This window comes from Lontra canadensis, unplaced genomic scaffold (genome assembly GCF_010015895.1).
Source record: "Lontra canadensis isolate GAN:19392208 unplaced genomic scaffold, GSC_riverotter_1.0 scaffold1, whole genome shotgun sequence".
Classification (NCBI taxonomy): domain Eukaryota; kingdom Metazoa; phylum Chordata; class Mammalia; order Carnivora; family Mustelidae; genus Lontra; species Lontra canadensis.
In genome coordinates, this window is record NW_022630995.1 from 35,171,589 (window position 1) to 35,188,368 (window position 16,780).

Sequence of the window (16,780 nt, forward strand, 5' to 3'; positions counted from 1 at the left end):
CACTGTTGATGGGAATGTAAAATGGTACAACCAATATAGAGACAGTTTATCAGTATCTTAAAAAAATAAACATACACATGCCATATGATGCAGCCATTCTACTTGTTGGTATTTATCCAAGAGAAAAGAAAGCATATGTCCATGCAAAGGCTTGAACACGAATGTTTACAGCAGCTTTATTTGTAAATACCCCATCCTGGAAATAATCCAGGCTGGAAACAACTCCGAACTGGAAACACCCACAAAGTCCATCCTTAGGTTCATGGTTAAGCCGATTATGATAAAGGTATACTACAGAATGCCACACCAGCAGGAAAAAGGAATCAACAATTGATACACACAAGAGGAATGAATCTCAAAATAATGATACTGAATAAAAGAAGGCAGAAAGAAAGAAGTATATACCATGTGATTCCATTTACATAAAATTCTAGAAAACAGAAACGCATTTATAGTGACATGGGGGATTCCAGGACGGGAAGGAGGAATCATAAAGGGGCATGAGAAAACGTTTGGTGGTGATGACCATGTTTACTATTTGTTTTTTTAAAGATTTTATTTATTAATTTGACAGACAGTGATTGTAAGTAGGCAGTGAGGCAGGCAGAGAGAGAGGAGGAAGCAGGCTCCCTGTTGAGCAGAGAGCCTGATGTGAGGCTTGATTCCAGGACCCTGGGATCATGACCAGAGCCCAAGGAAGAGGCTTAACCAGCTGAGCCACGCAGGTGCCGCCATGTTTACTATTTTGATTGAACTGATGCTGCTTCACAGGTACGGACAAGTCAAAACTTACCAAATTGTGGACTTTAAATACCAGTTTGTTGTGAATCAGTCATACTTTATATGCTAAGATATATACCGCTAAAACTTTAAAAACACGTATTTTCAGAATCACTCAAGAAAGAGATTGAGATAAATGCTGACTTCCGGACAGACCACCATACCTTGAGTTCTCAATTCAAAATGCCAAGTGGAAGAGTGCAAAGTGGATTTTACATCAGGAGATACTGGCCAAGATCTGCATCTGTTACAAACCTACTAACCTCTTAATCTTCAATGTTCTTCAGTCTCTAAAACTTCCCTGCTTATTTTATAAAACTAATGAGATAAAACAAGTGAGATCAGGGCTTTATAAACTGTTACATCTCGCATAAATGTATTACGTTTGCTATTATTTACCATATCTCTTACTACTTTATCGGACATGTGAGACCTACCATACTGATGTATATTAGTATTAGTATTTAGGTTGGATTTAAAGTCTCTCTTATGGCCATAAGCATGTGGTAAAGACATGTTTTCTTCAGACAGCAGTTTAAAGGGAGAAAATGAAGTGTTTGAAACAGTCAATAATTGGTTTCCTAATGTGGAAAACAGTGACCTTCCTACCTTTACTAAATTCTTCTAGAGATTCAACAAGACAACAGGTATGATACGCTTTGAAAAAATCTTTGAAAGCCTTTTACAAATGTAAGATGCTATTACTATATATTTTATGTCCATCTGGCTAGTGCAATATTTAGAGGTCTAGGGTACTGGTGGCTCAAAGGACCAAAGATCAAGGCACCTGGGTGGCTCAGCTGGTTAAGCATCTGACTTGATTTCAGCTCAAGTCATGATCTTAGGGTCATGAAATCGAGCCCCGCATCAGGCTCCACACTTAACCAGGCATGGAGCCTGGTTAAGATTCTCTCTCTTCCTCTCTTTCTGTGCCTCTCCCTCCCCAGCTCATACTCTCGCTCTCTAAAAAATAAAACAAACAAGCAAACAACAACCAAAAGAGTAAAGTGGGATTCTCAATATTCAAATAATTTTGCCATTTGTTAGTAGGCATTGGAGATCTAAAGTTCAAAGATATGTCTTATGTTCATCACCAAATTAGATCCCTAAAGCAACTAGATAAGGAAAACGAGGCTTGGAATGGGTTAAGTAGCACCTAGCAAGTAAGAAAATTGCAAGTAAGAGAATCTGAGCCCAGATTTTCCAGACTCCAAAGTCTGCTCTTTTCACTCTGCCATCAAAATTGTTTATATAATCACAAAAGCACTTGCTACTAGCAAATCAGGGGACCTATGTGCTGTACGTAAGTGTATATAGAAGGTAAGGTATATATGTCACATACATACACCTATATGTATGTATATATTATGTATATATTATATATATACACACACACATATCTTACAAATTAAAAATTAGAAATTCCCTTATGTTCTAGATCAAAGAAGCCAATACATACATCTGTACCATAGATGAGGAAATCAGCAGTTAAGGCATGGCATAAAATACGGCACTTATCATCCACTGCTGGGAAAAGCCGGGTCTCCCGTTCTTCCTGAGCATCCAAGATTTCACTTTCTATCTAAAACATAAAGAATAACAGTAGCTCATAGATTGAAATAAAGTTGGTCTGCACCATCTAGGGAGACAGAAGAAAGTTGTCTTCTTAAGTTCGATTAAACATTCAGACTCATCAGACTACCCGTCTATTGAGAAAGACATCAGACAGGAACCCAGCTCGCCAGCAGGGCAGCATTAAACATCCCTCTTGAGTGGAAATAATCTTTGCAGCTGGCTCTCCAGGGGTCTGGCTTCCCAGAAGCAAAGAGCCAAGAAATAGATGTAGGAGATGCCCCCTTGCTCAGAAGACCCATTATTTCAGGAGCCAATATCTTTTGAACAATTTTATAAGTATCATTTCAAGGATCCCCACAAGTGACCTGCCCAACTGTGTAAGTCAATTCATGGCAGGGAGCCCAGACATAGAAGGTTCCCATCAGTTTTTAGTTTTCCACTAGATGCACTTTACCACCAGAGCAAGAAAGTTAAGTGAGCATCTCATGCAGATGGGTGAAGAGTTTTGTTAGTCCTTTATCTACACTTGACTTTCTAGCGAGTCTGTACGTGGTTGCTTCCTGAACAAAGTTCTTGGTAATCTGACATTAGGCTGTTCCTCATCATCACTAATTGGAGCATCGAGAATCCCCAGGGCTCCAGGACGTCAAAATTATACTTACTAAATGCAACTGGACTTTGCCTTCAAAAAGTGCAGCAGCATAGTCAGAATGAAGGCAAACACTGGTGACCGTCCCCAGATATTCCACATCTTTCAATTTTTTAACAGCTGTAGCAATAAAAAAAACACATACACATTAAAATATATTACATTAAGATTACATTAAGTTTGCAACTAATTTTTAAATGGGTGCCTTTTTAAGGGTCCTCTGAATCTAAAATTTTTATTTTAGCCATTCTAAAGAAAATCGTAGTTGTCACATAAATTTGCCTTCAGGAATTCCCTAGTGATTCACATGAAACAAAGGAACAGAAAATAAAATTACACGTGAAACGACCAAAAATTTCACTTGAGCAACCCTAAGCTTAACGGTATACTCTAGCTGAGGCTGTGTCTCCGGCTGGCTGAGGGTTATCTGACCTCCAATGAGGAGAAGAAAAAGCCAGGCTCCCTTCAGATGCTAATGATCACAAGGTAAAGAATAAAAGGAAGAGGGAGGGACCCAACTACCAGCCCAAGGAATGCCTAAGAAAGTCATTGTGCAAAGGTGCATCACATTTTATTTCCTTTAGTTTTCCTCATGAATCCTTGACCCCTACGTGTAGAAGAATCCTCATTTTTCTGGATGAAGGCTTCTTTTTTTTTTAAATTCATTTTTTTCAGTGTTCCAAGATTCATTATTTATGTACCACATCCAGTGCTCTACACCAAGGCTCAGAGGGCTAGAGAATTTGTCTACAGTCCCCTCCAAGAGGCAGCTGGGGAATTTACACTCAGGGCCTCATTCTAAAGGTCATACTCTGCCCACTATACCACGCTATGCTCACTACAAAGGTTAAGAATAAAATCTTTCCAAAAATTACGCACAATTTTTAGAGGATTCACAAAACTGTTTAAGCTTCTTAAGAAAGAGCTGAAGCAGGGCGCCTGGATGGCTCAGTGGGTTAAGCCTCTGCCTTCAGCTCAGGTCATGATCTCAGCGTCCTAGGATCAAGCCCCGCATCGGGCTCTCTGTTCGGCGGGGAGCCTGCTTCCCCCCACCCCTCTGCCTGCCTCCTGCCTACTTGTAATCTCTCTCTCTCTCTGTGTCAAATAAATAAATAACATCTTAAAAAGAAAAAAAAAAAGCTGAAGGAAAAGCGTGAAAGGCCTGGTCTTCAAAAGAACCTTTCAGTGCTCCCCAATTAATAACAGAAGTTATACACTAGATAAGAAGATGACAACTGGTTTGAGACTTGCCATTCTCTCCAAGGACATAAAACCAAGCTCGATTATTCATTCCCACGGCCAGATGATAAAGCCCAACCGCTATGAAGCTGGGCTCTACATCAACAGAAACTGTGATCGGCAGCTCCTATAATGCAGGAAAGGAAAAGTAGCAGATCAACTGCTGCAACTGCTGTGATTTTACTAATGAATAAAGTCAAAATAACACCATTTTCATACCCCTTCCACGGGGTTGGCTACTGTGACTTCAAGCAGGGAGGTGAGGTACGCAATCCTCGTGCTGCAGGCAGCCCCAAGTATGGGAAGCTTGGTCAAGAAAACATGCAGCGAGCCCTTCTGGGTAGACAGTGCCAGCAACTGGCCATCATCTGTCCAGGACAAGGTGCCCAACCCTGAAATGATTGACAGAATAAAGGATCAAAAACAAGTAATGTCGTTGCAGGCAAACAAGCATTTTCACGTAAGCTGCAGAGACACAAAAATCTTCAAGTGTTGTCTTTCATAGTTAAGTCTGTACAGAGCAAAACTTCACCACAGACAGGCATGTGAACATGACCATCGATTCATTCCATAGTGGCTCAAAGGGAAAGGATGTAAGAATTTAGGTTTTATAACTGAAATTGAGATTAAATTCACTATAAATCTTTAGATCAAAGTGGACTTATGGGCTTCTATAATTACTAAAATAAGTAAGTTATTCTAGGGAACTCGTATGAAGGGTGATAATTTTATTTCTCCTATAATGAATGCAAATCAAATAATAATAAACACATTACTGTGATACTGCAGTGATAAAATGTCACTCTGCTTCAGAAAAATTAGTACCTTTATTCTCATCATCCAGGTTGATTATAGCATACATGTCCTTTAATTCTGCCAAGTCATGAATTTTAATGCTGAAAAATGAAAAAAAATTGTATATTGTAAATATAAGTGTTAAATAAAATTGGTTTCGTTCACAAAAAAATTGTAAGCTATAGAACAGGTCAGCGTTTTCCAGAAAGGGATGTGAAGGATAATCTATTGGGTCGAGGTAAGAAAATAATAGAATTTCTATAATTTTATTTTATCTTAAAAAATATCCCTTTGGGGCGTGGTGGTTGAGTCTGGGTCCTGCTTAATTCTCGGATCTATAGTTTCAGGAACAAGGAAGTTTAAGTTGCCCTCAAGAAAAGTTTGAGTAGGAAAACATTCTTTTCAGCAGCACTAATTTTTGTAAGAGGAATAAGGTTTCTCTTTGCAATGTGCTCCCCCCATCACCCTGACTTCTTTCATACAAAAAGTAATGAGGTAATATAGAAAGAGCATTCAATTTGGAATCACAAGACATAGGTTGAAAGCTCTGCAAAACTGGGGACATATTACTCCATAGGGTTACAGGGAGGATAGGTGGGTTCAAGCCAATGAAAGCTGTGTGGCACAATGTTACCCCTAATGGCTGAAAGATTATCTTTCTTCCTTGGCTCCTTTCCTCTCTCCTCACTTCTGCCCTCCCAGGGTTTTCCCTTTATATATTTCCCCTCATTGTTTTCTCATTTTTTTTTTTTTGGTAGAATTGTAAATCTACATGCAGTTGTAAGAAATATTACAGAGATTGTATATTCCCTCCACCTCTCCCCCAAATGATGACATCTTGAAAAACTATAGGATAATATTATAATCAAAATATTGACATTGACATAATCCATGAACCTTTTTCAAATGTCCCAAGTTTTACTTATATTCAGTGTGTGTGTGTGTGTGTGTGTGTGTGTGTGTATTTAGTTCTAAGCAATTTTATCACATGTAAGATTCTTGAGAGATACAACCACAGTCAGGATATAGAATATATCCACAACCACAGTTAGAATACAGAATAGTTCCATCATCACAAATCACCACAAGTCAGGATATAGAATAAATAGTTCCATCACCACAAGGACCCCTTATGTTGTCCTTTTATAAACACACTTAAACTTCTTCCTCCTCTAGGTTTTCGTCATCCTTCACAGCATTTGATGGTATCACTATTTTTAATATACTAATACTGTGTGTTTCTCTGTTTTATTTGGGTCTTCTTTCAACAGCATTTTGGAATTTTCAGCACACAGACCCCTACATGTTCTGTTGAGGTGATATCTAAGTATTTCATTTTCTTAGGAGTGATTAAAAAGGCATATTTTAAATTTGATTTCCACATGTTTGTTGCTAGTATATAGAAACGTGATCGATTTGTATGTGTTGATCTTTGATTCTGAAACCTTGCTGCACTCATTAATTAGTTTTACTTCTAGGCGTTTGTTTGTAGATTCCTTGAGATTTTCTACATGAGCAATCATGTCATCTACAAATAGAAATCGTTTTACTTTTTTCTTTCCAAACTGGATGCATCTTATTTCTTTCTCTTGTCTTATTGTAGTGGCTAGAACTTCTAATATTAGGTTGCATTAGAGTAGTGAGAGTAGGGGTCCTCATTTTGTTCCCAATCTTAGGGGCAAGCACTCAGACTTTCACCATGAAGTATCATGTTAGCTATAAGTTTTTTGTAGATGTTCTTTATCGAGTTGAGGCAATTCCCCTTTATCCCTAACTTACTGAGAACTTTTATCATGAATGGGTGTTGGATTTTACTAAATAATTTTGTGTCAAATGATATGATCATATTGTTCTTAAGCTGTTGGTATAGTTACTTTGTTGATTTTTTAATGTAAATAAGCCTTGTATACTTGGAATAAATCCCACTTGGTCATGAGGTGGAATTCTTTTCATATATTGCTGAATTCAGTTTGCTAAGTTTTGCCAAGGATTTTGTGTCCAGTTTCATGAGAGAGATTGGTCTCTAATTTTTATTTAATACTTTCTTTGATTCTAGTATTGGGATAATGCTAGCCTTACAAAATAAGTTGAGACATGTTCCCTCCACTTTTATTTTCTGAAAAGATTTTGCAAAATTGGTATGAATCCTTTTTAAAAATATTTGATAGAATTCTCCAGTGAAACCACCTGAGCCTGGAGATTTTTAAGGGGTATAAAATTATTCTTCGATTTCTTTAAGAATTACAGGCTGATTCAGATTATCTGTTTCATGTGGGTTGAGTTTTGATAGTCAGTGGTTTTTAAAAGAATTTTTCCAATCTTCTAAATTGTCAAATTCCTGAATTGTTTGTAGCTTCCACACCTGTAGTAATAATCCTATTTCATTTCTGATATTGATTTGTTTTTTTAATTTGTCAATCTTGCTAGAGGTTTATCAATTTCAGCTGTTGCAGATTTTTTTCCCTATTCTATGGGAAATAGATCAGCTTCTGCTCTTTATGATTTTATTCCTTCTGCTTTACCCTTATTTTGCTTTTTTTTTCCTAGTTTCTTGAGGTAGGAACTTAGATTACTGATTTTAGATTTTTTTTCTTTTGTATATAAGCATTTAATACTACAAATTTTCTTCTCAGCATTGTTTTAGCTGTATAGCATATTTTGATATGTTACATTTTCACTTTTATTCAGTTGTATGGGTGGTTTTTTTTTTTTTTTGGTCTTTTAAACTACTTTATTAACTTCACAATATATAATGAACATCTTTCCATGCAATAGAGTAAAATTCCCCCGCTGACAGAATCTTACAGATTGAGCCAAAAGACAACATTAGAGTAGAAGCTGGTCGTAGGAGACCCACAAGAGACACATAACACCAAAAGGTTTACAACAAAGGTACACTGAGAACACGTAAGTTTAGGAAACAAGTGTGTCTTCCTATTAACTTCAGGAAAGAAAACATCAGGATTCAAGGGGTAAGGCAAAAGTCCTCGTGATTGTCATGTTGAGGAAGGTCAATGCTAACCGCCCCCAGACCATGACTGAATTGCTTCTCCTTCAGCTGGCTCACCTCCCCCCACCTCCCTAATCCTTTCCATATTCTCTTCTCTCATCCTTGCCTGTGGTTCTCCTAGACCTGAATCATGTCCCACCTATACTGTGGGATGGGATGCCTAGCATGGAACCATCTATGATTTACTCTAGGCACACAAAAGTCAGCTTCTAAAGTGAGGGCCAAAGGCTCTCCTTTATTAGCAACTTGATACTTTTGATCCTTTTTATCATTTTCCTGGTTGGCAATTGTCCATGTTGAGACTTTTTACTGCTTGCTCCTCTTTGGACGCCATTGCTCCTGGCCCCATCCTTGCAGTCTCCTGCTCCTCTCAATTCTTGCTCCAAGTGCACAGACGCAGACACTTAGACCTGTATACCTGCTCCCCCTCTGCCTCCTACTCTTTGGGGCCACCCCTGGCCCACACACCCTCAGGGCCACCGGGAGCAAGAAGGGAGAGAGCGAAGGCTGGGTCTGACACTAGAGAGAGGTGTTCGAGTCGGCGTTGGAGGGTCATGGCTCAGTTGCATGTATTTTTCAATCTGCTTTGAGATACACTCGTGAATTATTTGGAAATAGGTTAATTTCCAAGTGTTCACTGAATTTTCCTGATGTTTTCCTGTTATTTAAGTGTGATTACGTTATGGCCAAGGAACCCATTTTGCATGACTTCAATTTAAATTTGTTGAGGTTTCATGGTTCACGATACGAACTACCCTAGTGCATGTTCCATGGGTGCATAGAAAAAACATGGATTCTATTGTTGGGTGGAATGTTCTATAAATGTCTGTTAGGTCTAGTGGGTTTATAGTGCTGTCCAAGTGTGTTGAGAATTTAGCTAAGCTCCTCCGTGCTGCTGCTGCCTCAGCATCCACCCTGTTTGGCCAAGTGGCCTGCAGTGACCTAACACTAGTCCCTCCTGCAAATGCGTGCCCTAGAGAGCAGCTCACAGAGACCCAAGCAGATGTAAGATCCTGATGTGACTTCCCCAAGAGCCCCGTGATCAACAGCCTCTCCTGCCTCCCAGCATTTATTTACCTTACGTGCCCCTAGGATAAAATCTCTGGGACTTACCAAAACCCCACACTTCTGGTTAGAATTGGCCAATCTGGCCTCACCCTGGGAACCCCGAAAGCAGTCTATTCAGGGCCCTGCTGTTTTTTTCATAAACCCTATGGAAAGCCCGTGCCCGGGGTTCTGTGTCTTTTTGTCTGCACTGGGCCTTGACCTCTCTCTGAGGTCAAAACAAGCCGATTACTTCCTCTAGAACCTGTGAATAATGAACTTTTCTATTTCGATTCTTCTTCTTGCGTGTTGTTGAACCACAGCTCAGGACCTGGCACCCTGCACTCTGCTTAGTAAGTGTCAATTTGACATGTTTATTTCCTTGTTGATCTTCTGTCTAGTTGTTCCACATCTTATTGAAGGCAGAGCCTTGAAGACTTCAACTATTACTGTTGTCTATTTTTCCCTTTAGTTCTGCCAGCTTTTCCTTCCTCTATTTTGGGGCTCTGTTGTTAGGTGCATACTCACTTAGCATCATTTTATCTAGTCAATATGCAATACACCTCTTCATCCCTGGTAATTCTCTTTGCTCTCTGTCTGATACCCGCCTAACCACCCAGCTCTCTTTTGGTTAGCATTTAGATGAACTTTTCCCATCCTTTTATTTTTTACCTAGTTGTTTCGTTACATCATTACATTGAAGTGAGTTTCAACAGGAAACAGGGTCACTTAAAAATTCTATTCTAATTGTCTATGTCCAATAGCATTGCTGTTTACACATTTATCATAATTAATTGATTTGTTTGAACTTAAATCCACTGTTTTATTGTTTTCTGTTGTTACTTTTACTCTCATTTCTCCTTTCCTGCTGCCTTTTATTTATTTATTTTTAACTTGGCTCAATTTTTTTAAAATCTAATTTTTTATTTTTTTATTAACATACAATGTATTATTGGCCCCAGGGGTACAGGTATGTGTCCTGCTGCCTTTTAGACTTGAACATTTTTCAGTATTCCATTTTAATTTACTTATTATTGTGTTTTTGTCTATATCTCTGCATATTTTTAGTGGTTACTCTAGATTATAGCATACATAGTTAACATCTCAGAAGCTCTTTACAATCAATATTTTACTAGATGACACAGCAGCTCAATCCCAGGACCCTGAGATCATGACCTGAGCCAAAGGCAGACACTTAACTGACCCTTCCCCCTTTCTATTGTGCTCGTCATATGTACTGCATCTTAAACACTGAACACACTATCAAATAATATCATTTTTACTTTCAACAGCCCCATATGTTAAAGATCGCCAAAGGAAAAAAAAAAAAAGATCTATTTACCATTTCTGCCTCTCTTCATTCTTTTTTTTTTTTTTTTAAGATTTTATTTATTTATTTTTGAGAGAGAGGGGGAGGGAGCGCAAGATGGGGTAGAAGGGTAGAGGGAGAAGCAGACTCTCTACTGAGCAGGAAGCTGATCGATCCCAGGACTCAGGGATCATGACCTGAGCTGAAGGCAGATGCTTAATGAACTGAGCCATCCAGACACCTGCTCTTCCTCCATTCTTGATGTCCCAAATTTCCTTCTGTCATCTGTTTTCTTCCATCTGAAGCAATTCCTTTAGCAATTTTAGAGCAGGTCTGCTAGCAGTATATTCTCATTTTTCTTCATCTGCGAATGTTTCCATTTCACTTCATTCCTGATAGATACTTTCACTGGGTGATGAATTTCAGCTGACAGTCCTTTTCCTTCAGCACTTTAGAAAGTCGTGATGCTTCCTCCTGGCCTTGAGGGCTTATGGTGAGAAACCCACACTTAAAATGTTGTTCATTAACTGCTTTCAAGATTTTTTCTTCATAGTTAGTTTTTAGCAGTTTGATTATGATACGTCTGAGCTAGGTTTTTTTGGACTTATCCTTTTAGGGATTTGCTGAGCTTCTACAATAGACAGGTCTATGTCTGTTGCTGAAGGTGAGAAGTTTCCAGCCATTATTTCTGAGACTCTTGTGACATAAATGTTAGACGTTTCAGTATTGTTTTACAGGCCCCTGAGGCTCTGTTTATTTTTTTTTCCAATCTTTTCTTTCTCTGTGCTCACTGGGATATTTCTTTTGGTCTAGTCTTTTGGTGTAGCTTTTGGTCTAGACATTTTATGATCTCCATTCTGCTAGTAAGTACTGCATTAATTATATTTTTCAGGTCTAAAAGCTTCCATTTAGTTTTTCTTTCTAGATTCTCTTTCTTTTCTAAGACTATATTTCCATCTGGTGTGTGTGTGTGTGTGTGTGTGTGTGTGTGTGTGTGTGTGTGTTTATAATAGCTGCTACCTGCGTCATCTTGGCACTGGCATCTTTTGATTGCCTTTTCCCAGGTGAGTTGAAATTTTCCTGATTCTTCCTATGTCAGGTAACTTTGGGTTCTATTTTGGACCTTCTGAACATTACATCTGAGACTCCTGCATCTTGTTTAAATCCCATGGAGAAGGTTAAAGTTTGTTTTTTTAATAATCAACCCAGTTGGGTTCAGGCTATGACTATCAACCAGCCTTCTGTGGGTTGTGGTTTCAACGTCAGTTCCATTTTCAAAGGCTTTGCAGTCGTACTCAGATATGTCCCTGCTCTGCCCACTTTGTGGTCCACAGGACTTGCATTAGGGTCTATTCCTTAGTTCAGTTCTCGAAGTCTTTGGTATATTCAGGATGAGATACACATATATAGCTCAGGAGTGAACCTGGGAGTTCCTAAATGTCTTTAGACGGTTACTTTCCAGAGCTCTTTCCTCTCCAGGATCTCCCTGGTATGTTCTGATTCTCTGGGGCTTCCCTTTTTTAGTCTCCCAGCAGGAAAGCTGGGGCTCTAGTTACCCTGAAGTGCCTTGCCCTTCCACAAATGGACCCATACTTGTGGCCAAGCAGTGTGAGGGCGCAGAGAACAAGCAACAGGGGCTGCCCACCTTCCTGGGACCATAGCTCCTCTGCTTGGAGGAAGGTTACCCTCTGTCAGAGTTGCAGGTGTCTGTGGGTCCTTCCTGACACTGCTGTTGCTGCTACTGCCACGACAAAGTGGCATGGTGGCTGGGGCACGAAAAAACAAAGAAAAAGAAAGGAAGCTGGGAAATTTCCCCCAACTCTGTTAGTGGAGTTCTCTTTCCTGCAACTTGAGCCGGAACCAGAGGGCTTCCTTCAGAGCCCTCTCATCTATACTCTAATGTCTACTTCCGGACTTTGGCTGCCTTGAGTCTCGAGAGACTGGAAGACAAACTGGGAGACTCCTCACTGGTTCGGTCGCACTTCAAGTTCTGCTCTTCTTCGATCTATTATTTACTTTCTAGAATCCTTAAAGAGCTGTTCCATGCATTCTGCCCTGGCTTTATGGTTGTGATTAATCAGTGAGAGGTACAAGGTGGAGTGTGCTGACTCCACACTACCTGGAACTACCTATTTTAAGATTGATTTTCAAGCATTCTCCGTTTTAGGTTTTGTTGTTGGTAAAAATTTAGCATTTTAGGTTTTAGCCTGCGTGTTCTAGCAGGAGTCTTAGAAATTTTCAATTGCAAACATGTTTTAAGAGTGCAGGAGAGTTCTGCTGACAGATTCCCACTAGCTATCAAAGTCTTGTTGAGTATCTTTTTTTTTTTAAGATTTTATTTATTTATTTGACAGACAGAGATCACAAGTAGGCAGAGAGGCAGGCAGAGAGAGAGAGAGAGGAGGAAGCAGGCTCCCCTTGGAGCAGAGAGCCCGACATGGGGCTCGATCCCAGGACCCTGGGATCATGACCTGAGCCGAAGGCAGAGGCTTTAACCCACTGAGCCACCCAGGCACCCCTCTTGTTGTATCTCTTAAACATTCCTTACATAAGCTTTCCAGGGAATTTTTAAGTGTAACTTACCAATTATCGCCACACGTCGCAGCTTTATTAAGGGTCTGTGAGACTGCAATACTGGTTAGACTATCTTTGTGGTCACGAGCCTGAAATATCTCTTGACCAATCTCTCGAATATGAGTGGAGATGACCACAAAAATTCCACGTGAAAAACCAATCATGATGTAGCCGTCACCATACCTATAGCAACAAAGGCAACAGTACAGTAAAAGTCATTGGCAACACAGTAAATCAGCAAGTACATTAGAAGTAAGGAACTACAGAACATAATTTGTCCAGGGCCAGATAATATGCTGGGTTGTTTCCCATGTGAAGTCATAGTCTACAATCCAGAAAATGTGACATATAGAAGTGCAAATCTTATGGGCAAAAATTAAATATAATGAGTAAGGAAGAACACAGGGACATCTTTTGGTAATGAGCTGCTTGTACATACCAGCTGTAGCAGACAATGTTCCCATAGCGCTGCTGAAATTCCAGATCAATTGGACTATCTGGGTCATTCAGGTTATAAAGAAACAACGTTTTCTTGCCAACCACCACGCTGATCTGCCAGGAAAGATTAAGAGATTATGAAATAAATTACTCAGGACTTCATGAAGACCAATAAGCAAATTCAAATAGATGAAGCTAACTGATGAAAAACATGAGCCAAGTTTACATTAAATGTTTTAACCAGGGGTGCCTGGCTAGCTCAGTGGGTTAAAGCTTCTGCCTTTGGCTCAGGTCATGATCCCAGAGTCCTGGGATCAAGCCCCACATCAGGCTCTCTGCTCAGCAGGGAGCCTGCTTCCCCTGCTCTCTCTCTGCCTGCCACTCTGCCTACTTGTGATCTCGGTCTGTCAAATAAATAAATAAAATCTTTAAAAAAAAATAAAATAAATGTTTTAACTAACATGATAACAATGTGACTTTAAAAAATACATTGTACTGGGCGCCTGGGTGGCTCAGTGGGTTAAGCCGCTGCCTTCGGCTCAGGTCATGATCTCAGGGTCCTGGGATCGAGTCCCGCATCGGGCTCTCTGCTCAGCAGGGAGCCTGCTTCCCTCTCTCTCTCTCTCTCTGCCTGCCTCTGTGTCTACTTGTGATCTCTCTCTGTCAAATAAATAAAATCTTAAAAAAAAAATACATTGTACTAATATACAGTCTGGGAAGGGTCCTTGGCTTTGCACCTTTGAGAATTATAGTAAAATAGCTGGGTCAATTAACTTAAAAATTCTCTATACCTCTCATTAGAGTACTGTGCGGTACAGGGCCAGAAGTCCAACACGGTTCTACTGAAACTGAGCACATGTTTGGAGCACACAGTCTCCCTGCCTACGAGGTCATTCTGATTTTGAGCCATTGGGGATTATAGTCCACACGGTGTAGATAAATGAGCTTGGCTTTTTGTATTATTCTTTCCATCCCCTGCAGGTCATTGGTCAATGCAGCTAGACTAGTGTCCCTCTGTCACTCACACAAGTCAATACTTAACTGTAATTCTCAGTGGAAGGTGTAATTGTGTGAAGGAGAGAAAAGACTGTATTACTTACTTGGGCTCATTAAGGGTGATGGATTCATATAAGAAGAGAAACACTTTGACATAGTTCCTTTAGTCTATCAATTATAAGTCATTATCGAGTCAATAATAGCTTTTTAAGAAAAAAAAGACTATTGCATTTAAATATATTTGTATTAATGGTTTTCTCCAAACTAGCCATTGCCTGGATAACTGTTACCCTAAATTCCCTTTCCGACATACTGTTTATGTCCATATCCAATAGCTCTGACTGAGAGGGCACAGTCTCTGAATTTTTCCTCTGTTGGGCATTTCTCCTCCTAGTCATTTTGATGAGAGGTAGCTGAGGGGATGTGTACCTGAATATATCAACCACGATCCAGGCAAGGTGCATCCTGAAACACTTCTGTGCAATCAGGAGTCCCCACCAAAAAGAAAGGAAAAAAAAAAGAGAGAGAGAAAGAGAAAGAAAAGAAAAAAAAAAAAAAGAGAAGACCTAGCCAGAATGGGCCCCAAAGGTAAGATTTATAAAGTATACAAACAAAAACAGACAAAAAGACTGACAAAAGTAAATGACAAGAAAAAAAGAACCCAGCCAAATGAACCCCAAGTATACTACCAGAACAAAAATAAATACACAGAAACACTGACAGAAGAAAAAGATGGGAGGGTGGTTATAAATCCTCAGTGTGGACAAGGAAGGTTATTTTAATTCTTCCTGTGTGTATCTTGAGATCTTTGATAAAGGACTCCACTTTCTCGGGATAAAGGGGGATTAAAACTGGTTTATATATAGGGGTAGTATTGATTGGGGAAAGAGGATTACCTTGAAGCTCATCTATATATGAATATTAAAAAAAATAGAAAAGCAAGAAAAACACAGGTATATGTATCAAAAAAGTTCAAGTTAAAAGGTTATTATGGAATTTGTTGTATTGAACCTCTTGTGATGGTAATTAGGTTAAAATTTTTAAAAAAAATTAAAAAGAATGAGAATAATGGGAACGAATTAAAAATAAAAGTAGTATCTATGTAGTATACAGGTTTTAGGGCAATACCAGGAGCTTAATATCTTCTTTTCCCTTGATATTGGGGTTTTACAGTTTTATGGGGACTCTGTGGTGGTTGTCCTCTTGGTTTTTGTTTTGTTTTCCCTCTGTCTGGCTTTCTGGGTAATTGCGAAGGTCCTCTGGATTTCAGAATAATATGTGGCAAGGAAAATGCATCTAAGATATTAACAATAACTACAAATTCCAGAGTTCTGGTCACCACCTCCAAGAGAGAGAAAATTAAAAAATCACATAGGAATCAGTACTTCTGTTTACAAAGGTACCCTCGCTGTTTCTGCTACCACAAGAACGAGAAAAGCAACACCAAGTATAATAAGAAGATGTCCTCATTTCCTGTGCTACTGTCAGCAGCAGCAAAAGCAACGTATGCCTGAGACACTGGAGTCTTTACTAATTTAATAAATGACACACCGTAATTTATTTATCCATATACATTCTGAACCATCCTGGAAAAGGAGAGAGCATAGTCTATGAAATTATCAAAATAACTTGGACATGGATGTGACTTTAAATTCTCACCGTGCTTTCAGCAGCAGACGTTCGGTCATCTGTCTTCATCATGGAAAACTGCATGTCGCTAGGCTCTGACCTCACTGGTGTCTGCAGGGACAGAAATATTATCATGAGGAATAAGTGCAACACTTAAATTCGTTCTGAATTTATAATAAAACCAGTAACTTGCCTTCACTTCTGTTATACCTGAAAACCCCACAGCTACAAACATCTGGAAATTGTGGATGAAACACAACACATGTCTTATTAAATAGAGAGAAAAGCTTGAAAGAAGGCAAGGAAAATTTCCGGGGAAAATAAGCAAAGAGCAAACCTCAAACCAAAGTATGTGTAGAAACCGATGCTGTAGCTATCCAGAGCAGCTGGTAAGGAGACAATAAAGAAGCCTATTTGACTTGGGCTGAGCTTTGGGTCAGAAAAAATACTGAAAAAGTTCTTTTCATTTCAAAGACCTTCCTATCTTCATCATGATCTGAAGTTCAAATTTATACTTTGAGTGGGCTAGAAACTCCTTGGAGTGTTTGTCAAAAACAAATCCAAGACCTCTTCCAAAGCAATAAAAAATTTCTACAGACAAGCCCTGCTGAAGATGAGCTCACAATTCAAAATGAGAAAAGTCACAAGACATAACACATCAAGAACAAAAGTCATCAGATCTAAGAAACATAGAACTAGTGGAGAGATACTCCACTAGACACTTTAAAAATGACCAAAGATG

The 16,780-nt window shown here is 39.3% G+C and overlaps 1 protein-coding gene and 1 pseudogene across 3 annotated transcripts in view; both read right to left on the reverse strand.

Annotated features, from left to right (window-relative positions):
- WDR19 (WD repeat domain 19) overlaps window positions 1-16,780 on the reverse strand; it is a 93,792-nt gene that overhangs the window by 55,200 nt on the left and 21,812 nt on the right. For all 3 annotated transcript variants that reach the window (XM_032853204.1, XM_032853194.1, XM_032853213.1), the window contains 8 exons: window positions 16,069-16,149; window positions 13,415-13,527; window positions 12,985-13,158; window positions 5,069-5,139; window positions 4,463-4,635; window positions 4,256-4,370; window positions 3,018-3,124; window positions 2,240-2,362 (listed from right to left, as the gene is read on the reverse strand). In XM_032853204.1, the coding sequence (XP_032709095.1) occupies window positions 2,240-2,362; window positions 3,018-3,124; window positions 4,256-4,370; window positions 4,463-4,635; window positions 5,069-5,139; window positions 12,985-13,158; window positions 13,415-13,527; window positions 16,069-16,149 (957 nt within the window). The remainder of the gene's footprint in view (window positions 1-2,239; window positions 2,363-3,017; window positions 3,125-4,255; window positions 4,371-4,462; window positions 4,636-5,068; window positions 5,140-12,984; window positions 13,159-13,414; window positions 13,528-16,068; window positions 16,150-16,780) is intronic.
- LOC116865116 lies at window positions 7,767-8,382 on the reverse strand (annotated as a pseudogene).